Raw genomic sequence first — 26515 nt, 5'->3', positions numbered from 1 at the left:
TCATTGTGTTTCAACTCTATCCATGAAATTGATAGCTATTATTATGTTCGGGAGGAACAAAATTTTAACAGCATCAAGATAACTGGATATAATGAAAATAGCTTTCATAATTTTTTTCAACCAAATATGATATATTTAGTTAGACCCCATGCGAATTTAGTTCTTAATAATTTAACAAGCTCTTCTAGTCCTAAATGCTTCGTGTATTTTTCTGAAATATATTTTGTAAATTTTTTCTCAGATTATATTTACATTTTTTTGTACAAGGACTGCAAGTTTTTTTCTTCTTTCCAGGTAATTTTTCTATTGCTTCGTTCGTTATAGCAGAGTTATCTTTCTTTTAGTTTGAAATATTTTACGTCGCTAGGTTGTTTTTTTCCCTACAAAAAAAATGTTAATTGGGTTTTTTTATGCAGAGGTGTATTGGAATTTTGTTTTAAAGATTTTTTCTGTACTTTATGTTTCGTGTTTAAAAAAATGTTGCTGGTCTGTTACAGGCCTTAGACAAGCTGATTCTAGGGCCTTTGACAAGCTGATTCTAGGACTTTAGGCAAGCTGATTATAGGACCTTAAACAAGCTGATTCTAGGACCTTCGGCAAGCTGATTCTAGGACTTTAGACAAGCTGATTCTAGGACCTTAGACAAGCTGATTTTAGGACTCGTATTAAATGTTTTCAGTTTAAAATAAACAAAATTGTATCTTCAATCATGAGTGATCATGTTTGAAGGCTTGATTTTTATGTCGTTTTAATGTTATCTAAGCTAATGTTTTGAATATGAATGAAATCCTAGATACAACACTTATACAACACCTATGAAATAAACATACCTACGAGTTAAAAAAGCTGGTGCACCATATTGTTTTTTTTTTTTAGAAAACCCTGGGGAAGTTTTTTGATGTTCTTTTTTGGGAAACGTCAACTCACGTAACCTTAAGATCGAAAGTGTCAATATTTACTGCATATCATGTTTCCACTGTAATATATTGACAACACTATGATAATTTCTTTTGTTTACTTTTGTGGCGAACTTCCATTAGACAGCAAGAAAATTTTTGTGGGAAAACTAAAAAAGTAGTTCATTACATTTATTTGTAGCCAGCATAGTTCATCATGAAACGTAGGAAAACGGTACGTATCTAGCTAATAATTCGCCATTGCTAATATATTTATAGGTAGAGGAAGTTATTGTATCGTATATGAAACATCTTAAGGGAAGTAGCTATTTATAAAAAGATTGTTAAAGTAAAGTTTGGGAATGGGTAGCCGAGAATTGCGCAGATTTTGGAATAAAAATGAGAACATTTTCATTTAAATTGCAGAATAAAAGATTGCGGACTTTTGGGTACACTTTTTTTTAAAAGAAACTGTAAACATTGGACCTGTGGCTGTTTTTTTTTTTCACGTTTTCAGTCCTATTTGTTCGTAATAGTCAAACACAAATTCAAGGATTCAGTCTCGCTTTGTTATTATTTACGGTTTCTCCAAAATTTATGTTTTTATAATAATTGATGTTTTTGTTGCTGATGTATCTCTGTAATTTGTTTATGAACAATCGAGTCACGGAAGAGAAGCAACCACAACTCGGGAGAGAATTGGAAGAGAATTTAAATCGTGTATTCTTCTTATATTTTAAGTTTTGACGCAGTTTGCTCTAAATTTTTAAATTTAATTAAATTTGAGCCTGGAGCTGCTCTTATTTCGCCGAAACTGGGTCATGCTAAACCAGGCACGAAATCTTGTAGCTACAAGTAACATTTTCCACGAGGGATCGCCTAATTGTCCATAAATTTCCGCAAAATCGTAGGCTCGTGTTCTTATAAAAGTGTTCTTATAAAACAAATAACCATTTGTTAGACAAATTCTTATAATGAAGTTAGGGCAGATTGTGAACGAGCTGCATGGTAAGATGAAAAATAAGAACTTGAGAATGCCTGCCATCCCTAAATGGAATTTGAAATCATTCAATATGAGACAAAATCTGAAATAATTATTTCCTTTTTGTTCTCGTTGTATTCTTTTTTTATTTTTTTTTGCATCTGCAAGCTTTTTTCAAGAAGAAACAGCACACTTTTTAGTAACTAAGTATTCACTCACTGGTTATCAGCGCAATAAGGTTCCCTGTTAAAGAATTTAAATGATAACCAGAATTGAACACTGTCCCTTTTGTTCAACATCTGTTCCAACTTTCCTTGCATTCTGAATCAGACGTCGACTGTTATTTAAAAAATAATCTTTCATTGCAACAGATGAGCTATAAAAAGTTTTTGATGAAAGGTGATAAAAAATAGGAAGAAAAAGAGTCCTTAATAGTTTTCGATTTAATAATTTCGTGTTGTATTTTTGTTTTAATTTTTATAATACATCTGGTATTGTTTTGTTTTTGTTTTTTATAGATTTTTTGTTATTTCTTCTTAGCCTTTTTCCTCACTAAAAAGCGAATAAGAAATATGTTATTCAGCTGTCATGTTAATTGATAGAAAACAAAGAGTAGTGGAGCTTTCTGAGTTGAAAGTTTTTAAAAGGAGAAGAAGAGATATACCTTTTTACGCGAGAAGATTGTTGTGAAATTTAACGAGAGAAGCTTCTGCGAGAGAGACTTCGCGAATTTAAAGAATTTTTGCAAAAGTTGAACTCAAGAGAATCGTCTTTTTTGTGGTTCGAATAAACAGCACAAGAAATATATTAAATTCATTTGTATGAAGGTAAAAAGAATAAAAATGGAGTTTAAGTTTCATAAATTATTTTTATATTTAAAGTCTCTAAACCCACGCAAAAGTTTTCAAATCTTTTCTTCGCGAAAATTAATACCACGAAAGTTTCTCTTGCGACCCTTTTATTCTGGGTTCTGTTAACCCAGGTTTTTTATTAATTCAACGAGATTGACTTGTTCTAGATCGTAATTTAGCGGTAAAGCTTTTTTGTTTCGGATTAAATAAAGAACTTTTAAAAGATTTTTAAAAATTCTATAATTTTTGTAAAACGCTTTTTAATTTGGTTCATTTGTCGTTCATTTTTGTTTCCACAACACCATGTTTTTTTAGTAATGTTTCTATAGTTGAATCAACACACACAATAGGGACATACATTTTCTGGTTGGATTTGGTTAATAAATGTAATGTAGTGTTATCACCCCATTTGGAACCATCTGACCGCCAATTAGTTTGTTTGGCAGCAAGCAAGTTAGATAAATGCTATACGTATCTGTAACGGGTAATGCAACTTAGTTACCGTCGAAGGAGAAGAAGAGTCAAATGCCCAAGGACGTTTACTAAGTAACGGGAAGTTTCCCGTACAAATCCGAAAGCTTTCCCATGAACGTTAATATAATAAGAAACCTATAAAATTTCTAAATAGGCCTGTATGTAGTTTTGGTTATAGGGAAAAAAACATGTCAAATATTTAATAATCTTAATATTTGTTTATTTCGAAATTGTTTAAAAAAAATATTGAAATCGGTGACAATTGCGAGACATTCTTCTCTTTTCTGTCAATTGTCTATGACCAAATTATTGATTGCTTACTGTCTCTTGAAGTTTCATAGATAAAGGGTATTCTGGTAATTAACTTTCTTTTAAACCAGTTAAGAAAATCATTTATACTATCTATCTATATGTCTATATATCTATATTTCTCAATCGTTTGTGTTTATTTAGGGTATGGCCGACGATGACGCCCCTTCTAAGTCGTTGGGAATACGTATACAGGGCAAGATTGCCAGCAAGATGTCTACAAAGGGCTTAGCCAAACAAGTCGTGGATGGACCGACGTCCGATCTGATTGATAACTGCTACAAAATCGCCAAGACTTACTTGGAGAGTAAGAAAGACGCGGAGAAAATAATGAAGAACATGATAAAACTTGTCGTTAAGGTGGCCATATTGTCTCGAAACAATATGTTCACCAAGGAGGAGATAACGCATCTGCAGAACTTTCAGAAAAAATTCAAAACTCTAGCCATTACGATAATTAGTTTTTATGAAGTGGACTTTACCTTCGACGGCGAGTACATGATTAAAATTTTGAATGAGTCGAGAGAACTCCTCGAACTGTCCGTGAAAAATCATCTAACGGATAAATCGTTGAAGCGGATCGATAACGTGTATTCGTTTTATTCCGACCCGAAAGTGTTAGATAAGCTTTTCTTACCAGACAGCTCCTACCGGCCGTTTCTTGAAAATATCGTCAACGCCCTCAACAAACTCATTGACAATGGAGAATTGTAAAATAAAAAAATAGATTCGGAATTGTTATGGTCACGTGACTTAAGAAGTGATTAATGGCGGTAAAAGCATGTTACTGTTGTACATTTTTACGCTACGCCTGGATATATGACTACACAACATTTTTTTATCTTCACGACACGCATAACTTTTATTTTTAGTTTGATGTCTATATCGCCTTTGCTTTTAAAAAACTTAAAATCTTACCATAGGAGATAAGTCTAGTCTCGCACAGCAATTACCACCATTATAATTGTCTTTCCATAGCTCCATTTTTTTTATTATCGATCTTACTTTATCCTTACAAATAATAATTTGTTCTTTTTATATGTGTATTTGTTTTTATCAATATACAACTGTGACATTTTATTATCATCTGATCTTTTTATAATGCACAAAGCGGGTCAACGAAAAGGATGCCCATCCTAATATTTGTACATATGTATACGTACATATGTATGGGAAACATATTGCATTCCTGATAAATACTTAATGCTAATCAAACATCGGTTGGTCGTTTCATTTACAAATTCGACCATCATAATAACCAACTACTTGACTAAATTAGCCCAATACAGCATCACACAGCCGTCAAGAAACAATCAAGAAACAATTAAGAAGGAAAATAGTAGAAGAGAAATAATTTTTTTAGAAAGCGAGTGTGTACAAAACAATAATACCCCTCCTTCTGTTCTCTCAACTCCGTTATTGCATGACTCCCTTCTCCCCCTCCCTCTTAGGATGAACGTACTTTTGAATACCCTAAAGGGGTTTATTTAATGCTAGGCGTGGCAGGGCGTTGTTATTTTGCCACTTTAGTGACTGTTCTATTTTTGTATTTATTTACTTCTAGGGAATGCTAGATATTATAAGCTAAAAATTTAACTAAATTTTTGCTGATGTGCTCCGCTGACTTAATGTTTAACTTGCACTGTACCTTGTCTGCAAATTAAACGTCCACAAATTACCGTCTACAGTGGCGCGTGGCCTTTTGGTTATTGCGTTCGCTTCGTAATCACAAGGTTCGTGGTTCAGTCCACAGCGTGGGCATGTTTAGCAAGTGTCTTTACCACAGCCATGGGTCAATCCATGCCATGTGAGGGGAATTGGGTAGGCTAGCCGGTATATACCTAATGTATAGAGTCATCACAGAAATCACATTAATAACAGTGTTTCCAACCCTGAAGTGGCTATATCCTGTATAAACATTAGGAATAATAATATTATAAATTACCGCCGGTATATAAAAAACGAGTGCTGAGTCTGTTTGACTCCATTGAGCTTATGTTTTTCAGATGCGATGCGATTGTGTCACTATTTACTGGAAAATGTAACTGGACTTTTGAGTGAAGTGGTTGATGTGAGAATTTTCACTTAATATCTTTTTCTTGTTATAAGTGAAGTTAAAACAGATCTTTTGTGTAATCTTTCTATCTATTTGTTACAAGCTAATTTATTTATTAGCAATTCCCAGTTCCTATTACCCTAAACTTAAAAATGTTTATAAAATAAGTCAACTGGTATCCATGTTCCCAAGGTCTCTTGCCTTTAGCCAACAAAATACCCTGGGAACGGGTTCTATTATCGACTTTGCAACATGAAAAACTGTTCTGAGGGGGAAGTAAAGTCAACATGATGTTTAACGTTTGAATTTCATTTCTGAAACAAGACGAAAAATGATTTAGCGTTTCTAGAAAAACGTACGGTACCTGTAATCAAGTACCTTAGCGGAGCAAAAGAACGGTTATATGTTAGTTGGGGTAAAGACGGAAGGGGGTGATTTTAGTCACCAATGCATATTATTAGTCACTTTTGCTAGCAAAAAGTTTGGTCTCAGATAAAGAAACAAATATCCAATTGTTTTTGTATATATATTTTCTTAATTCACTTACTGCATGAATTTCATTATCATCATTAACAGTGATTTGTTATTCGCTGTCAGGAGAATTATCGTTATCTGAATATTTGGCTACAAATTTTTGTCACTATAAGCAGATCACGACTCACTCATTTGAAAGCTGGCAAGTGAATGACAATTAACGGATTTAAAGTTGCTGGAATATATAAATCTGTTGAGAACGCCCGAATTAAAAAAGGAGAACTAAGAGTTGTCATATACTATAACCTTTCTCTGCATTATCTTTATTTTGCTTCGATATTACTATTGCTTATTTTGAAAATGTATCTTACATAAAATATGGCGTTTCTATACTTCTATATATAATCTCCTGTTTTTTGTTAAGGATTTCAGCGCAATAATCCAGAATTTGAAATATTTAGCCAATTTAGGGTGCCAAAAGAAAACATTATCTTAGCCCGTCGGCCCCAACCATGGTCGGGCCTCTTTTGACACTGAATTATTTAGCCCCTCCACTTTCAAAATTGCTCCGCTGGGCTGATAGATACAACATCTTTGCTTCTTATAGGATTTGCAACCGCTTTAACTTGCTTTGGTTTAAACAAAACGAACCAACTTTGAGTTTAAGTATCTCAACAAGTTGTTCGGTAGATTGTCTCGCTCGCTTCGCTTAAAATACGGAAAGTAGTCGAGCAAACACCGCATTTTTTACGGTGGTCAATGTCAGAGCTATTTTGTCTGACCGTCTTGGTATAGAATAGAGAAAAAGAGCTTTGAGATCAAGGTTGTAATAAGAGGTCATTGACAATCTCCTTTTTCGTCAAACAATGATGAGCCGCTAAATCGTGGTACCATTAGTAAAATTAAATATTAAAAATACTCCAAAAGACTTTATACTCTTTTCTTACCTAATTGTAGTTAGTAATAACATAAAGTTCAAAAATTTATCAATCGAGAAGAATTAGTTAAAATATGTTTTTTTATTATTTAAAAAATTGTGGTTTAAAAGTTGTACTAATTTCTGCTCCACAAAACAGATATCATTCGTACACAACCTCGATCACAGGACTTGTTCTTTTTTCATATCGGACGGCAAGGCGAAATTATCAATAATAAGCGCAGCGCCGATGAGAGACAAAAGGTTCTAGGGACGAGGTTAATTCGGACAGTCAGTTATAAATTAAAAAAACCATGTTTAAATCGAGTTGACCAGAACTGTAAAATCTATTTCTTATTGACAATCTCGTCTTCAGAGTTTTGTAAAAACCAGTTCAAGGAAATCCGAGCTTTGCTAACTTGAATGTTTTGACGTGAACGAAACTTCTTCTTCTTTCTTCAACTTTCCCAAGAAGCGCAGCTGTTCGTTATCAAACGTAAAGATATAGAAAATAAAATCAAGCTGTAAGCATGTTTTAGCAATTTTAAGAATTGAATTATTTCATGTGTACCAAACGAATTAACATGAAACCGCTATCAAACTCGTCTGATTATTGCTACGCTACTGATCAATACTAATATCCAGCAACCTTTTTTTATGCATTTCATGTTTTAACTACAAATTCCTAAATCATGAATTATAAAGGAAACTATTTTCTATGCATCACCATAATCACATCTGAAAATTAAAGTAAATATTAGAAACATCGATTTCAAGGTATTTGGTAATTTAATATAGGCAGCCAAATATTTCATTGGCCGCTCCATAAAGCCTGGTTAGGGTGTAAGAGATCCTGGGACAGGGATGAAATATTAAGTCATCTAATCTAATATCTTAGTTTTATTAATATATTTTGACGTGGATCTGTTTCAAATCTCCCTTCTATCATTTCCGATGCGTTCCAGGAAGTTGTTATTTGTCTGACGTAAATATATGGTAAAAAACAACCTCGTTCCCAGGGCATATTGTAACTTTTCGACTATATATACTAAATAAAATCATGATGTAAACGTATGCAAATACAATTCCAAGAATTTCGTAATTAAAATTTATTTTGTGATTGCTGAATACAATAAAAACGCAGTAGCCAGCGAAACTACATTCAACGTATATTTCTTGAAATTTTATTAGCATGCCATCAGCTGGGTATTACCATATTGGTTAAACCCACAACGCGCTTGTTTTTTCACATGTTGTTATTGGAATTTCCCGCCATGTATTTTTACCTTCGCTTGTTTTCTTGCGCAATGACCAACCTCATCCTCAGGCCTCTTCTACGTACGCCTATGATATTCTGACGATCGTCCTGTCCTTTTTAACTTTTCCAGCGTGAAAAATGTCTAATATGAAAAATTTCAGTATTGAACCACCTAATCGTGCCATGGAACAACACGCAATCTCTTTGCTAAGGGTTCTTTGTATGTGTTTTTAATTCTATTCATATTCAAGTATGGTTAAATCCCCAATGAGAAACAGCGGTACATAAACGCGTGGTAGATACATGCAACCAAATAAGAACAAACAAGGAAGAGAACCACCCTCGTTCCCAGGGATTTTTGCCTTTTTTAACAAGAAGGCAAATATTCCTTGGAACGAGGTTGGAAGAAAACACGTATGATGATACAACAACATATTGCTGACAGAACATAATTTATTTAGAGGAGAACTAATCATTTGCTCTCCTTCGTAGAATCAGTGTGACGTCATACTCGTTGTTGTATAGAAAATATTATGTATAATTGTCAGTGTAATCGCAATGCAATGCTAATCAGAGGGAAAACATAGAAGAGTTTCGATGTAAAGTTGACTGTGGGATATATATAAAGATTTTAAAAAATATACAGTAAATGATATATTAAAAGTTACAGAGACATTCACACGACATAAGTAAGTAACCACGCCACAAAATCATTTGCCTTCTCCTAGACAACGTGTTTTAGTTCTTCTCTTTATTATTATATCTTTAGCATTTATTATATTTTTTGGCTAACGTAAAAAAATTTTTTTTAGAATGGGTATATTCAAATTCTTTAAAAGATCAAGCAAATCTGAAACCGCGCCAAACGAGACACCTAGTAATTCGAACGAAAACAGTCAACAACCAAAACGACGAAAATCTTCGTTTCGACGAGCATTGTCGTCGGAATCTTTGCGAAAAATCAGAGACATCGGTCGTTGCTTGCGCATTATCGGTGATGATGTGGATCGTTTAAGTCAGCAAGGAAGCACGCAAAATGTCAACGTGCAAGGCGACGAAAATAAGCAAAGAGGGAGAATCGATATGTGACATGTGACCGTAAAATGGAAAAACCGAAAAATGACGTAACAAATCGCACAAAAAACCGAAAACTGGGTATAAACCGTTAAATATGGACACAAACAAAATAAACTTCATCCTAAAAGGACTAAAAAAAACTTAAAGCTGTCTATTTCTAACGCAATTCAACCTCCCAGGAGGAGGGTGAAAATGTTAATATACTACATATATGTTGACATGTGAATCATATCTCAATTGTAAACACAACGAAGTAATAACACAAACATATTGAAATTCTTTAAATGCTTATCAGTAAACAGCTTTACTTTAATTCCAACATCACTTGAAAAAAGATAAAGATGTCAGGTTACGTCATTACATCCTGATACCCAATCCTTTTTTCTTAAACTGCAAGATTACGACATAAGCTTTAGGTCTTGTTTTACCTGGAAAATTATATTAGTTGATTTATATTATATATTTATATTTTCATGAATCATGGAGTGTAATTATTTGTTTATATGTTAATATATTTAGCTACTATACGTAAACATCGCGTGTTTGACTTTGTCTGGAACTGACTACGATGCCACAACCTCGTCCCCAGGGCATTTTGCTTTTTTATAAGCATTTTGTTTTTTTTATTTTCTGCTTCAGTGCATGTTTTACAATAACATATCAAAATGTTCATGCAGACGCAAAGAACTGACGCAAAACTCGCAGGCTCTCGCAAGCTGGCGTAAAACTTACGTAAAACTGATCAAAATCACACGCTCTCGCAAACTGACGTTTGCAAATAAGCGCAGCATTGGTGAAAGGCGAAAAGCTGACTTTGTTTTTGATCCACTCATGGAGAAATTGACATGCCATATTATATAACATTGCTGGATTCTCTATAATTAAGAATAAGGCGTATGTCAACTCGACCCCAAGGCCTGTAGCCTTTATTGGTATAAGGATGAACAAAAAAGCGTTACAGGCCCTGGAATCGAGGTTGGGCGTATGTGACGTCACAAACAACCAAAAATATTAAATTCTTTCTGGCTATTTCTAATGTATCTAAGTTTTATGGAATAAAAAACAAGAATTAACTTTTCTTATTTCTTTAAGATTCTAGCTAGTCTCGTTTCCAGTCTCTTATGGCTTACCTTCCATTCTCACATAAGTTAAAATTTCATAAATATTGAAGAAAAATTCATTTGTTGCAGACATAAATATTACAAAAACCAAAAATATATTCATAAAAATCGTGTTTTTATCACTTCGTTCTCTTTTCCTCCGCCATATTGAATTTTTTTTTCAATGGTGGACTTAATTTGATTTTGTGGCTACTATATTGATTAGGAATGCGCTGGTTTTATGAAAGAAACGAGTTTCCAGCGACTCAATTTTGATGGACCAACAAATTCAATGTCAAAACGAAAAAAATAGCCGACTTTTTTAAATATATAAAAACGAATCAGTATTAAAAGTTTCATCGTTTTGCCCATGAGCAACCTAATGACGTCAAAATTACTTTTATGACGGTCGAATTTTCATCCAAGAAACTTGTACTCTTTTATAAATGCAAACTAGGCAAAAAGTTTAAGGTTTAAATGAACCTAGACAAGATCATGAAAAGAAGACTCAGGTCTAGTTGTTGTTTTTTATAAAAGAATATAAAAAATAATTGTGTTAACATCATCCAACGTAACTTCCTTATCGCGAATCGGAAGTCGTGGTTACAACCAAAAACTATTTCTTACTATTCTGACGTAATCGCGAAGAAATGTAATGGTCACATGTCTATTACGTGGATGATGATAGAAATAGGAACTGTTTTATTCTGAGTAATAGACTTGCACAATTGTACATCATTTAAATGAAATAACCGTCCTATTGCCGTAATGAAGTGAATTGTATAGTTGCACCGTTGCACTTTGTTGAGATATCATTCCGTTACTAATAAATAAATAAATTTAGTTTCGAACTACTGCACCGGATGAGGAGTATATCTTATTGTTCACTTCTTTTATAATAGACTGTAGGTGTAACAAGAAAACTCATCCTGCATGCTGATATACGTTTTTGTTTATAAGCAATTAAAATATCAAGAGGCTTACGATGCTTATGAGAGGGCGAAATATTTTAGATTATGTGTAATGGAAAAAAAATTTATTAGAAAATGATCAGGTTTAAAATATGCTTATTAGAAAAAGAAATATTGTATTTGAATTTTGAACAACAATTACAACTTAAATGTTACTGCATGATGGTTAACTCAAACATGGAGAATAAAAAAAAAACTGCTCACGTAACAAAAACCCAAATACTTCACAACATTTTCTTAGTCTTCACATAATGCTTAGCTTATACTTAAAAAATTACCACATTTAAGCCTAAGGATGCTTATAAATGTCATCCTTATAAAAAACATGTATTAACCAAACGTAAATGTTAAATTTATTTTTTTAATTCAAGTTTCCCTCGACCGTCTTAACGCTATCCCTTTTCATTCAAATTTAAGGTTCCCACATATTTTGCAACTAACTTTTTAGGATATTTGGGAGAATTTGGGAGGATTTTAGCTGTTTTTTTAGTAGATTTTTTCAATCAGTGGAGTATGGACATAAAAATTTTGTTCCTAATTACCTGCTACCTGAGAGAATAAAACATTGATTTTTTTTCTGAAGTTATATTTCTGTAAAGATAGAGAGAAAACACTATTGAAAATGAAATGACATCTTCCAGCAAACTGACTGCAAAACAACAATAACAAATTCTCAAAAATCTTGAAACACTTTATTAAAACAGTTGCACAAGAGAATAAGGATGTAAAAGAAATCAAATTGGAAATGAACAGATTTCAGTTCTCATTATTGCAGTTGTCCTCTCGAAACAGATATAAACAAGATCAAAAAATTAAGACTAAATCTAAATGTCAGCTTTTTATTTTAATTACACTTTTCTTTTTGGCGGACAGCTTGTCAATCATTTCCTGATTCTCAGCCGCAGCTCTATTCAAAGCATTCGATTTCGATATAGTAGATTTGATATCAGCAAGAGATGTATTTTTCTCAACTTCAAATGATAAATGATCTTCATCAGACTTATATGAAGTAGTTTTTCCGAGCATCTCAACTCCATTGGTAATATACACATCTTGTGGTTTTAAATCTTCACTGATCATGTGATCATGGACAGCGCACAGAGCAACAAGGGTTTCACCTTGTATATTGACATCTACAAGATCGCTGTTGGTGTTAAAGCCACGCTCAACTTGTCCCTGACCATAAGGAAGGACAACCAGCGCCAGTTAAAAAAAACTGCCTTTTATCTTCTATTTCCAGATGAAAGATTCAAATGCTTAACAAGTAATAGCAATATAGGATACAAATTAGGACACATTTTATTTTTATTAACATGTTTCGACTTTACGAAAGTCATCTTCAGAATATTATACAAAAGTTAGATACATACACTCTTTATACACAATCTCTTTTCAATTTATACGCAATGTTTTGTTGCTACGAAGATTTGGAAATATAGGATAACTAATGCAGAATAAAAATATTTCCGACTTATATTCCACAAAAAAAATCCATTATACAAATAGAGTTTCATATACAGTTGTTCTTTAAAAATGTATTTCCAAAAAATCAGGAAATTTTAGGATATTTTTGGATTATGTAGGAAAATTTTATGATTTTAGGATTTTTAGGAGGGGTAGGAAGCCTGAAATTCTGTTCAATAGTAGACGTGAATTAACAGAGATTGGGCTGCTAAAATAGAAATAACAACATATTTTAGTGGCGTGTGATCACCCACCACGATTGGGTCCGACGTGTTAGAAAACATTTTAAAAAGCCAACCGTCTATATTGCCTAAGTATGAAATTTTTTGTTTCATTTTATGTAACTTTAAACCATCCTAAATTGTTAATTTTCTTTTGATAAAGTTCGAAATATTATAGTGAATGAATGAGAATGAAAAGTTTTTTGTTTTTTTTTACCAGTGTTGTGTACAATGTTAGCAATATATTTGGGACATAAAGTGTTGACCATCACAATGTCCGTGCAGAGAAATACTCTACATCAATTGTGGAAAAGAAGCTTTATTCACATAGGAATATTCACGACACCGTGAGAGATTTAAAAGCAAAGTTGCTAAAGAAAGTTCAACTAAGGTCGAAAGAAAAACCTTATCCGGATCATCGGCTTATTTTAATGTTAGATTCACAAATAGTACCTGTCCATCTCAAGTATATGTTCCTATTAAACGAGTGTATAAGAAACATAAAGAGAAACAGAAATATAACAACCGAATTCTAAATAACGAACATGGCTCATTTACTCCTCCTGTGTATGCCATTAAAGGAGGGATGGGCTGAGAAAATATAATTCAGCACATCTGGCAGAGAGTATAACGGATAAGAAGAGCATAGATATGATCACATAATGGCATGGATAAGACGCAAAATATCCTTTGCCACAGCCTCGTCCCCAGGACATTTTGTATCTTTTCTGACCTCGGGACAGCGATAGCCCTCGGGACGGTGATACGAACATGATAGCCGTTCCGGGATAAAAAAAACAACAGGCGATGGATACAAGGTTGCCTTTGTCATTATGAAATTATAAGAACGTATTATTACCAAGTCGCAAAATAAATTGAACACATGCTCGATACAACACGTACATGACTTAACTTTTTGATAATTCTCAGACTTGATTTTTTTCTATTTCTATTCCCCAAAAAGCATTACACCTGTTTTTTATAAGCACGAGGTAAATCCGAGGTAAATGCATTTTTACCCAATCTGGGAGTCCAGAATCTAAAAACTTTTCCTCTCAGGATTTAGGTGTCCTTTTTACCCTGTAAGTTATAGTCAAGACATAAAACAACCACTGTTTGAAACAGGCAGAGATGAGTTAATCTAAAAGAAATGTACCCGACTTACTGTTAGGTATAGTATAGCATATATACATTCATATATAGTATCTATATATGAAATAGTATATACTATATAGATACTATATGATATATTATAAAGTATCATTATAAATTTTAGTATACTAGTCGTTAGCCCGTGGAAAATCCACGGGTTCGCCCGTCCTTTTTATACCGCATTGCGTGCTTCTCGCTATTGCGCAGCTAAGCTACCATTTTGCGTGACAGACAGACAGACAGACAGACGTATACGTGCATTATAATATAGACTGTCCTTTATATTTACCCGTCGCAACAAAGTGGATAAAAAGATATGGCATTTGATATTCGTGTTTCCGTAACATCACTTTCCAACTCAGCGGGGGGTCCTCACAGAGACAGACAGACGGAATACGGCTATTATTAAAGAGATAGTACATACTATAATATATATTTTGTTACATAATATATAGCATGTATACTAAACAACCCTTTTTTCTCTTGAACTGAGATCTTTTAATCTCATCACGTATCCGTGCATATGATTAATATGAGCTCAATTTCGCGAAAACAATAGACAAAATGGCACCGAAGCCGGGCACCAAAATTCAACTCTATACAAAAAACGGAATAATATCGGGGGAAATATCGCGTACTAACCGACTAATGACGGACCGACCTCGTGCGGTCAATAATAATATAATGATCAGTTTATTAATGCTATAAAATATACACAATGTCATATCCCTATATTAGCCTGGTGGCCAATTCATTTGTCTGCCCCCCATAACATGAATGTGCAAATGGAAAACAGATTGAGCGCCATTTCGACCATTATTAACAATAAGACGGTAGCCATCTTCGTCTAGACCAAGTTTTGTAGCACAAAGGCGCGCCACGTACATCATATGACCAAGCAGGTCTTTATCGTCTTCTTTTACGTCTTGCAATCTCGGTACCGGCACTAACGGAATAACAAGAAAATGAACAGGAGCTTGCGGGTTGACGTCGTGAAACGCCAGACATTTATCATCTTCGTGACATATTTTGGCTGGAATTTCTTTCTTTATAATCTTCATAAATATAGTCTCTTCAACATGATCGCCGTATTTTTTGCGGGCTTCGTCAGCTAAATGTGCTTTTTCCACCTAAACCCAAAGTAAAAAAATAATTTGGACTATTGTAAGCAGTAAACAATAACACAATACTATGTTGACAAGAAGTGCTTTAATATGAAGTAAAATTAGAATACCTGGCTATGCGGATTAATGATCTTTTCAAAAATAAATAAAAAGAAGGACTCGTACTTTGTGACCAACAAAAATGAAAATAAATAAGCAATATTTCGGCCTTTAAAATTAAAATGGTTTTAAAAAGCCTAAATTACCAGCATTTTTGCTGCTTTAACTTGTAAAAAAATATGTATGTAATTTATCCTGTTAGTCACTGGGTTATAATTGGACGATGAATCGTAACAATATAAATCAGATGAAAGCAGAGGAATACAGAATCCTCACCCTAACATTGTATGCTGAGATCATTTTAATGTTGTATTATGATAGATAAAAAGTTATAAAATTTCAGGAAAATGTGAAAAAAACATATGGTGCTAAACTAAAAGTTTATCACATATTAATTGGGGTTACAAAGTAAAGCAGGATAGGTATAAATATGGAGAAGAACACAGTAAGCCTCTTGCTCTTATACAGTTCAGACATTTACCCACCCACCCTTTCTCGATTAATGTACTAATTAGTTTTTGTTTTTTTTCCTATATTGTACACGATAATACGACTATGGCGATAACATGACGACAATAACGATCTGGTATGACGACAATAACGATCTCTCACGTATTCGTCGACCCGCATATACGACGACGTCGGTAATGGCACGAGGACAAGAACAACCCGACACAATATATATCACGTATTCATTGATATGGATGGCAACTGGATGCGCGGCGCTGCTGGTGGCCGATGTTTGATTTAGCTTCAAGGTTTCCTTGGGGCTACGTTTCAAGAGGCAGAATCAACCATCCCTGTACCATCTTCTTCCTTATAATTCAACTAATTCCGGGTACCAGGCTTTCTTCGTTATTCGGTTTAAGCTTAGCATGTTTTTTACAGTGACAGGGTTAAGTAAGTATTCTGTAAGTATAGAACGTGTCATTTCATGTCGGTTTGTTCTAATGAGACGCACGTTTAATTGTCATGTAGTGTTGAATGTCGGTTGTCAAAATGTCTGAAAGAAGCCATTGGCCATATGGTTCAGTAAAGAGAAGCCCTACGAGCCAATCGTCACCATAAACACTCACCACAATAGACATGTAGTGTCAAGAGTCCGTTGTCAAAATGTCTAAAAGAAGCCAGTGGCCATACGGTGCAGTAAAAAGAAGCCCTATGGGCCAACCGTTCCCATAAACACTCACCACAATAGACAAAATGGCAAGAGTTTGCTGTCAAGACATGTAGTGTCAATTGTCTCTGTTACAATATTAGTAATTTATTTCAGTACAAGCACACGTTTAGAATGGTAGTCCTTTGTCACATTTTCTTCATCAGAAGTCAGTTACAGTATGGTGAGTCATTTTCAGTCCCGAAGCACAAAGTGTAGACTGTGAGCATACACATTAATAATTCCTAACGAAACCCCAGCACCTCAACCCATACCCACAAATATAACTGCAAACTATCTAAGAATACATTAACTTCTACTATTTTGCGTCGTTTTTACTCTAGTTGTGTTATATCAGGCTTTACTCCATACTAATTAACAGTTAACATTGGCTATACGGCAGTCTAGAGTTCTTTAAAATTGATCATTGGTTATACTGCAGTTATGAGTTCTTTTAAATTGATCATTGGCTATACTGCAATCAGGAGTTCTTACCTCCAAACAAATGGCAAAAAAACCGTTTGCTGCAGGCAAAATTTACGGTGATACCTGAGGTAAGAAATATAATTTTCAAGGTTGAGGTGGCACAACAACAGTACTTTTTTTTGGGTACTTGGCTACAAATTTCTATGTTTTTTATCCAGATGTCCAAAAAGGCATTTGGAGAAATTTTGTCAAATCTTTGAGCTGCGATATGAGCCACAGTTCACAGATCCATCTAAAGTGTCTATAGACTCAGCCTTATAAAGGTGAAACGTTGAGCATGCAACGACTTCAGACACAGACCTAGGCCAAACCTAGAGCAATACGAAATGCATGGCGGTCCATAGACAAAGCAATAAAGCTACTTGGTATTATTCTTTTATGTAGGTTATATACTGATTGGACAGCTGCATAGCCAAATGAGAACTCACAGGAAGGAGCAGACTTGGTTGTTTTCAAAGACGTCGTAATACGGGACTTTTACAAACCTACACAAAATCCTACATTAATGAACTTCCATTTCCCAGCACTTACTCAAAGCAATGATGAAACTTATGCAATCGTGTCCAGAAAGAAGCCAAACATTGTAATTTTAAATGCATAATCCCTACATGCACAGCCAAAGAAACATCTACCTAGGACCAGACTGTCATTGTTATACATGACAATCAGACGTTGAAAAAATCTTAGGATATGAAAACTCTATGAACAGAAGGAATGAAATTGGAGTCTGCAGCTCGCAGTGGTGGTGAAATATCAGGTGAAGCAATCAATAAAGTGAGGATATATTCCTTTTCAAAATTGAGGAGAAACAAGGAGAAATTATCGACGAAATACGACTAGAGGAAAATCAACTGCTACAACTGTGGAAATGAAATAGTAAGCTCCATAGTAAAACAGAGAAACTATCGCAGCCCAAAAAAAACAGATTTCAGACAACGGACCACCATTTAGCCAATGAAAGATTGCACCAACAAGCGGAAAATTCAAAGACCACAGGCATTTAAAACAACAGCGTAAACTAAATGGCTCGCTATGGGTGCTAAATGTAATAGCTGCGGTAAGATAGGTCATTTTTCAAAATATGAAGAAGTAGATAAAAGAAGATCACTCAACTAATCATTCACAATGCATTATATACTGTTATTTGTGTATGTGGGAAAAAGCAAGCAAGTAAATAAGGGCTGATAAATAAAATGATGAACTCCAAGGAAAAAATAAAACCTTAACACTCTTCCAATACCAATACAGGGTGAAGCCCGTTGTGCAGTCATTTTGGATCAACATCGGTACCTACAATTTGGCATATCATGTCAAGATCATAAAACCTAATACTGGATGGAAACACAGCGATGCAGCTGGGAATTATTAGATTCAATTCACAACCAAAGGTCTTTCAACTGGTGCCGATGATTGGAACTAAATGCAGAAAAGAAATACAAGAAGGCTTAGCAAAATACCTTAAAAACTTCAGGGGTCTTGGGTAGCTTAACAATCAACAGGTGAAACCACATGTCAATGAAGGGAGAAAGCCTGTTAATGTACCACCTCGGAGCACCCTATATCATTTACAAGAAAGAGCAGCAACCTTATTAAGGAGATGATAGAACAAGATGTTATAGAAGAGCACCGAATTGATCAACCAGCGCCTTGGGTATCTAATTGTGAGCTTGCTCCCAAAGAAGATGGTCCCATGCTCGTGATGCTAATAAAGCATCAATACAAACAAACCAATATCACGTCATGAAGAGGTTTTTTCCAAGATGGATCTGAAATCAGCATTCTGGTAGCGAAAACTAGATTTAACATCCCACCATCTCACTGTATTTCAGATAGATGACAAACTATACTGTTACAAGCGATCGACAAAGGAACTAAATGATACATTAGGACCAATATTTGCACATATTAAGGATCTTCATCTAATACATGATGATGCTATCACCACAACAAATGACCACAGTTAACATGTAAAGGTTATGGAAGAAGTGATGGCAACAATTTCAAAAGCAGGATTAACACTTAATCCAAAAAAGTGTTAATTTGGGAAGAATTCAATTACTTTCTGGGCATGATATATGGAGCAGAAGGAGTACAACCTGATTCATCAAACGTTGAAGCCCCAAATTTTTATTTCGCCGCCAACCAGTAAGGAAAACCTGGTCAGCTTTCTTTGCATGATGCAAAGCAATTTGAACTTTATACCCAACTTTTCAAAAAAATAATTTATTCTGCTAGAAATGATTAGGGTAGGAAATCGATTCAAATGACTTCCTGACATAATCAATGTTTTGAAGAGCTCATTGCAGCCTTTAAGAAGGATGTTCTGTTATGTTACTTTGACATAACCAAGTCAATGTTTATATTTACTGATGCTCATGTTACTGAACTGGGAGCAAGAACAGAGCATAAAAGATGCTAAACCAGTTAACTTTGTGTCACGAACTACCAACAAGGTTGAACGAAGGTATCCCAAGCTATAGATCTTGAAGCGATGGGTGTAGACTTTGGATTAACACAATTTTGCCATTACATAGTTGGTTCAAATGATCTTATCACACTGGTAGCTGATCAAAAACCACTCTGAACTCAAAAACCAATCTTTAATAGAACAGGCAAAGGATCTATTTGAATGGAACAAATCAAAAAGAGAAGCCAAGATGTGCGTTTCCAGGTGATTTATCAGAGAGGTTCACTGAATCAATCAAAAAAAAAAGTGGGGAATTAAAAGACAACATATACCACCACATCCATCTGCAATCCCTGCTGAGACACTTAATGAAGCCTTCGGGAAAAACAATGAGAAATGTATACCACAACAATATGTTGGAAAAACAAGCATAAGACAACTTCTTCAAAATTATTGAGATACACCAGATGTTTCACCCCAAGCAATATTTAGCGATAGCCATGAAGTTTTACTTCCAAGAGCAGTGGCTCCAGAGGAAGAGATAGATCTATCAAGGATAGGACAGGCATTTAAAACAGCAGCATAGAAAGGAAATTAACAATTAGTAAATTTGAAAACATGAAGAAATAAAAGAAGGAGATATTGTCCTCGTGCACAATTATAAGAAAAAGAACAAGTTTGACCTAAATTATACACTGGAGCCTTTTAAAGTTATACAGTCAAACGACCAAGAGTGTCACTATTTGGGGAGAGACAAAGTGATGGAGTAGTATTTAACAGACACTTAACCATGCCTCAACCATCCACCAAACTGGAATAGAAGAATGACTTGAATGAATTTACGTTTCATAATTTAGGTTCTATAAAAGCAGTGTTTTCAAACTTAAACTCATTTTTCTGCTCTCATATTTTGCTTCCGTCTTTTGCTTTCATCTTTTGTTAATTGAAAATAAGTAATTATTAATAATACAAGCACTTTTTCTGCACAATTAACTAAACCAAATACTCCCCTGGAGAGAACTGAAAACAAGTTTCTATCATGCCTGAGTAACTTTCACTTTTATTCTGATGGAAATACCCTTCTCACTTATTGTTGACACATTTTGTTCTTTAACATTATAGCTTCTAGAGTCCGTCATTTTGTTTGATTGGGTACTTAATGCATATTTTACAGAATTGCAGCATAATAGATACCCGCCTTATGTTGACCTGGCAGGAAAGTTTTACGCTCCGATGTCAAGGTTCAATCCAAGTTACCAAGTGACCTAGAGAATATGCCAAGTTGTATGGTTAAGCTTATTTCAGTGTGCTTTATTAACTTGCTCGCATTGGTTTATTTAGATGTAAACAATGAGGAGATTACATCTTCTGAAAACTACAGCCCATCGCTAACTTAAATCATTCAGGCTACAGAAATACTGTGGTGCCACTCGTTTCGTAATAATAAATAAAAAAATTGCATAAAGTATTAAAAAGAAGTCCAGAAGTTCTTTCTCTTACACAACACAGCAGGCAATAAGTCAGCCCTGCCCTGGGATTTGTGAGGAGAGAGGTTCTGTGAAGACTAACAATTGAGTCTCCTGTATAGTTTTGCTTCATGTTAAACTGTGCCTGTGAAACATGTCATTGGCGACTTCTGTGATATACAACATAATGATACCCTAACCTACCCTTCAATACCTGTTGTAAAAGGTTATTGATGTAAATTATTTATAAGGAAGTTATTGTTTCCTTTTCAGAGCTTAGTTGTATTATTCACGTACACTGCAGTTGTTGGTATATAGCGTAATTTTACAGCATAGTAATTTTCCTCAAAGGCGCAATAATTAATAAATTGTGCAGCTTATTGCTATGCTTAATAATTTGCAAAAAAGTGTGAAACTTTTAAAGATGCTACCATAGCCTTTCCAAAAGCATAACAAATGAAATTTAAGTCGATTGCACTGGGCAGAAAAACAAAGTTTTGTGATATGGCATAATAATTATACCCTGCCTCACAATAAATTTATTGTGGCTTTACTACAAACATTTAACACATTTAGCATCTATATTAATTCTTGAACTATTGCAGGGCCTTAATAGGTAAAAGGTGAGGTCCTGGTTTTATTTTACCTCGATTATAGAGAAAGCCTTGTAATGCTGAAAAGCAAATGCTAATACTTCTGCATGATTTTCATAGGAAAGCATAAACTAACTTGCAGAAGATTAACACATAAATCTTTAATTAAAACAAACCATTCGAAAATGTGCTAGCTTAAAACATAATGTGGCTAAAACATATATAAGCAAACTTTTTTGTTGGGTCATCAAAATTCAAATTCTTTATTGTTCTAATGCCTAAGTGGATTTTGGCATGGACCTTATTGACTAGTTGGGATATATATAATTCCTTTATCATGGCATTCTTTGGATCCTTTGATAAAAGTTAAATTTCAAAACGAGACACCTGGAGTGAATCTGATTATGCTGCTCTAGTTGAACATATAAGTCCTCCCATATTTCATCAAAACAACAAACACCCAAAATAATTATTAGAATAAAACAACAATAATTCAATAATGCAAGTTAGGCCAAAAACTTTCTTTCCCTAAATGTAAGAAAAGCACATGGTATAATTTTATACCATGTGGTTTCCTTACATTTATACCGTTTAAATGGTGAATCACTACGATCATTATTAGTAATCATTATTATGACCACTTTATTATAAAAGCGGATAAAAGCATTCCAAAGCAGAAGTCACACTATCTCTTAAAAGGATGAAGGTAAAAAATTCAAGATATTTGTTTCTCATTGGAGACAATAGTATCATGTTGTGCAACCTGATGATATACCAGCTAAAAAATCATTTTGAGTTTAATGGAAAAAAATACTTTCATTCAAATAAAAAAAATCTTGACCTTTTTTAGCTAACTAGACTAGCTAGCTACCTATAAAACTCTTACAGAAAGAACGGTGCTATAAAAATAAAATTAATGATGAAAAAAACAATTACCTCAGTTGTCATATTTCTGGAACCAACTGCTTTGAGGAATGTTTCTCCGCTAAACAGTCTTGTGTAAGTTAGCAGTCGAAGGCTCCTTTTTGCAACTTGTCCAACACGAGACATCTCCCAGGCCAAAGTAAAGCAACACACCAAGTTTGTTACCTATACAAAATATACACCAACACTGTTTTGCAAAACGGAACTGAGTTCGTGCGTGATGGCCTACTTGAGTTTTGGTCTTCTGTATTTAGATCGAGTAACAAAGTCAAAATTCTTGGATTTAGGTATGGCACACCTTGTTCCCAGGCCTAATGAAAAGCGAAAAACATTTCAAAATGGTACCGATAGAAACTAAATAACAAACACAGGCCATGACAAACTGCTTTGCCAACAATTTAAAAACTCCAACTGTTTATTTTCTATTTTACCAAATATAAATGGAAAGTAAAGTGTCTAAATTCCAAGCAGAAGACCCTTATTCTTCGGATCTAATTGAGAAAATATCGTTAAAAGCATGTGAATTAACGATTCAAGTTAAGAAACTTTTGAAAGGTAAACGTGATGCAGATCTGCACTTAGAAATACTAAAGAAAAAGTTTAGCATACACTTAGAAAGAGTTCGAGAGTCTTTAAAAGAAAAAAGAAAGTGGATTGAAAATGAAAAAGTTACAGTTGGTGATAGAAAAGAATCAACAAAAAATGTGAACTTTCTTCTCCAAAAAAATGAACAGCTTCTTACATTAGTGGAAACAAATGATGGAATTTTAGATCAACCTGGTTCTGAAAATGATGCTATAAAACAAGCATTAAATCAGCTAAATAAAGCTATTGAAGCTGCAAAGAACTGTAAGTTTGAAGCAGAGAAATCAGAAGATGAACTTAAAAACAGTAATGAGACAGATATTCATCAGTATGAGGAACAAGTTAAATTATTGAAAACTGAACTAAAGGTAAAGAATAACATAGAAAAAGAATCTCAGAAAGAACTCACAAGAGTGAAAACAAAGCTTCAAACCCTAGATCAAGAAATTGATTATAATAAAGTTCGCATTAAAAATATTCAAGATGAGAATAAGTTGTACCTTAAAAAATACAAACGACTAGAGTCAGAAAACCTTGAAATCCGAAAACAACTAAGACAAACAAAATTCTCTGCCATAAATGAATCAATTTTAAAGGGAGTAAGAACAATATATACATTTTTTTGACAATTTGAGGGGAAGCCTCACTACTTAAAGTGGCTTAGAGGCTGTCGAGAAATAGGTTTTGTCACTCGTAACGCCAAAATGGGGTCAGGGGGTCATGAAAATTTACATACAGGACCAGGTACTACATGGAAATTATAAAAAGATTAAAAAGCAAAAAAAATTCATTCTTTCCTTTATTCAATAAATAAAATAAATAGATGCACATAAATTAAAGGTCTAGGGACGAAAATGTTTACACCCTCTGCTCCTATTCCAAAAGCAATACATGAAATCTTTCAAAGCGTTTTGTGTGCTGTGCCAATATGAATGAAATCTAGATGGCAATAGAAGACATGTTTGTATATAAGTATTATTTATGCCCCTTAACATGATGAAACTTCATGGAAAAACTTGACATGTTAAAGGAGACCTAATGACCATTTTGCCATTATTTGTCGACGGTCCCTGATATTTACCCTTTGTAAATCTATCATTTTGTATCAAATTATTAATTAAATTATTAGAGAGACGATGAAATATCGCGACTGAAAAAGGAATTGCAGATTTATCGATTGGAGCTTTTAAATAGAGAGAAGAATTTTAATTTTGTTTTCACAAAGCAACAGCCAGTAATTATGGAGGAATTGTGGCCTAGCTCACCCGTAAGTTCAGTTACGTTTTTTAACCCTCTATGATTTCAGATAGTTAAGGATCAAATTCCCAATCAGATAAAAAATTTGATTTTCTGACTGGTTATTAACTCAGGCGAATAAATCAAATGCTAAAAAGGGAAACTACATTCTATACTCAGGGTATCCTAAAACACTTATAATTTTTTTATAAGAAATATAATTTTAGGCTCACCTTAGATGTTTCTTCACGTTAAGGGGGAGATTTGCTAGAGTCACAGTAGAACTGTCAATAGTTTACTTTGAAATTTTTTCTCAATAAGTTAGCTAGTACCTATGATCTTAGAGATATTGTGCTTCATAAAAAGCAACATGCCGCAATAAAAAATGACATAGGGACAAATGTTTCATCACATCGATTTTTGGGTGCGGTTTTGATTTTTATATAATTTGTTAAAAACTCTTGGTAGGGCTGAGAAGTGACTTTTAATGTTTATCATATATTTTTTCTTTTTTGTATATACTTATTTCACTTTTGCTTTCTATTCGCTTCTAACCTTATTTTCTTTTTCTTAATTTTTTAATTTAATATATTTTACTTTTAATTAGACGATTTATTATTTATTTTTTATTTACTTTTCTTTCTTATCAATTTGATTTTAATTTAATCTTCTTTTACTTCCACTTTTTGGTTTTTAATATGAAACGCTATTAGAATCTGCGTAGGTTGGGAGTACAGTGTTTAATAGGGGATGGATGATCATTTATAGATGGTTTAATTTAATGACAATTGACTGCAAAGATTTTTTATGATTTGTTAAGTGTTGTTTAGTTATATTCAGAACATTTAAGTTCATTTCCCTTTGCTTAAATGTTTAATTGGAATAATTCAGTTTCTCATTTTGTGCATCACACACAAATGTTTTTACTAAAAGGGTGCTGAAAATAAAACATCAGAATGTAACTAAAATGCTAACAAAAATAAATGATACAAGGGCATTTTTTCGTCCTTTTTCAAACACGGCCAAAAAGATCCAATGGCCAATACTCTGCAGCTGGCAATACCAGGAACTTTGCACCCACGCAGGTCAGATAGAGAGCTTTTAAAATTTGCTACTGGCATTTTTTAGCACGCCTGCACAATAAAAAAATGATCATCGTTGGTGCCCATAAAGGCCCAGAAATTCAGGAATAATGGTCGTCCTCACGTCACCAATAATTAGCATGTTTCAAGAGTATGGATCTAGCGAAATAATTAAGATCCTAAATCCTAGTCCGTTGTGCACTTTGGCAAGTTTAAAATACGCGACTCTAATATAGAAACAACCAATGTGACCACTTGTTATGAAATTTCATTATATCTGTCCATTATTGCAGGACGATGGGATCTAAAAATTGATGGGAGGAACACGTAAACCAGTCGATGCAAAATAAATGGATGAGGATGAAACAGCTTTACACTATGACTAGAGTATACCACATAGTTTTTTTATCAAAAAAAAGCATAGAAGAAGATAAGCCTTTAATTGATCAAGAGTTTTGAACAAGTTAAGAACTTTCAAAGCTTTGTATGATGCGTGTTCTTCCTTCTTAGATTAAAAATTATCTTGCAAAAAGTGTGCCTGTTGTGACCCAAATAAAAAATATTTTTAAGGTAACAATTTTTAACGTTCATTTAAGAAAAGCCTTTGCACCGTCGCTAAAGTTCTCAAAATGAAAATCAAAATGTTTAAAAAATGTGTATGCGTTGCTTCATTACATTATTGGCCTAACAGTTACTTCCAGTTACTTTATATACTACTCTTTGTGCTTAATTGTAGAGGAAGGGGGGTCAAAAAAGCAGGGGGTGGGTACTCCGGGGAAAATTTTTTAAAGTTAAAGCTCCGACCTATTTGAGTTGGTAAGCAATTGCCTGGAAATTGATAGGTTGAAAGGTTTCTTAATTGAAATTTGAACACAAGGTTGCGGGGTTCCAATCCCCCACTCCAGCACGATTTGTAGTGTTGTCAGCCCAGTTAAAGGCTTCTACTGATCCACAATTGGCATGTATTGCAGGTAAGCTAGTTGGAGCAATTACCTCAATTTTTGAGCTACTAGACCTATTGGAGGACGAAGGAAGGCAGGAGAAAGAAAGCGAAAATGGCGTTATTATTCATTTTAAGTCAAAGGTAACATGGGAAATTATGCTCCTCTTTAACAGATCTGACAAAAATTTTTGCTTATTTAACTCTGTGCATTTT

General features: G+C 34.0%; 2 protein-coding genes and 1 long non-coding RNA gene across 9 annotated transcripts in view; 2 read left to right on the top strand and 1 right to left on the bottom strand.

The window, feature by feature from the left end:
- Window positions 1-4592, top strand: part of LOC130635862 (tumor necrosis factor alpha-induced protein 8-like protein) — a 49495-nt gene extending 44903 nt beyond the window's left edge. For 4 of the 7 annotated variants that reach the window (XM_057445407.1, XM_057445415.1, XM_057445382.1 and 1 more), the window contains one exon: window positions 3657-4592. In XM_057445407.1, coding sequence (XP_057301390.1) covers window positions 3660-4226 — 567 coding nt within the window. In that variant the 5' untranslated portion in view covers window positions 3657-3659 and the 3' untranslated portion in view covers window positions 4227-4592. Of the gene's footprint in view, window positions 1-111; window positions 295-646; window positions 1132-2418; window positions 2706-3656 lie in introns of those variants that run through there. The other 3 variants (XM_057445398.1, XM_057445373.1, XM_057445390.1) reach the window with 3 other exon arrangements.
- A 10286-nt stretch (window positions 4593-14878) lies between these two features.
- Window positions 14879-22627, bottom strand: LOC130635831 (adenosine 5'-monophosphoramidase HINT1-like). Its single transcript, XM_057445324.1, has 2 exons — window positions 22469-22627; window positions 14879-15331 (listed from the first exon to the last, which is right to left on the bottom strand). The coding sequence occupies exons 1-2, from the start codon at window positions 22580-22582 to the stop codon at window positions 14936-14938; spliced, it is 510 nt and encodes a 169-aa protein (XP_057301307.1). The 5' UTR covers window positions 22583-22627; the 3' UTR covers window positions 14879-14935.
- Window positions 22628-23689: 1062 nt separating this feature from the next.
- LOC130635825 (uncharacterized) overlaps window positions 23690-26515 on the top strand; it is a 4134-nt gene continuing 1308 nt past the window's right edge. The window contains exon 1 of the long non-coding RNA XR_008982192.1: window positions 23690-24308. This is a non-coding gene — a long non-coding RNA (uncharacterized LOC130635825). The remainder of the gene's footprint in view (window positions 24309-26515) is intronic.

Source organism: Hydractinia symbiolongicarpus, chromosome 1 (assembly GCF_029227915.1).
Source record: "Hydractinia symbiolongicarpus strain clone_291-10 chromosome 1, HSymV2.1, whole genome shotgun sequence".
NCBI lineage: Eukaryota > Metazoa > Cnidaria > Hydrozoa > Anthoathecata > Hydractiniidae > Hydractinia > Hydractinia symbiolongicarpus.
The sequence above is the reverse complement of the archived record's forward strand: the minus strand, read 5'-3'. Positions and strand labels throughout refer to the sequence as shown.

What these genes read in the sequence shown, in the direction of transcription:
- LOC130635831 (XM_057445324.1), bottom strand. Translation starts at nt 22,582, where the DNA reads ATGTCTCGTGTTGGACAAGTTGCAAAAAGGAGCCTTCGACTGCTAACT. An exon ending in CCAGAAATATGACAACTGAG is followed by an intron (nt 15,332 to 22,468) that starts GTAATTGTTTTT and finishes CTTTGGGTTTAG; the next exon opens with GTGGAAAAAGCACATTTAGC.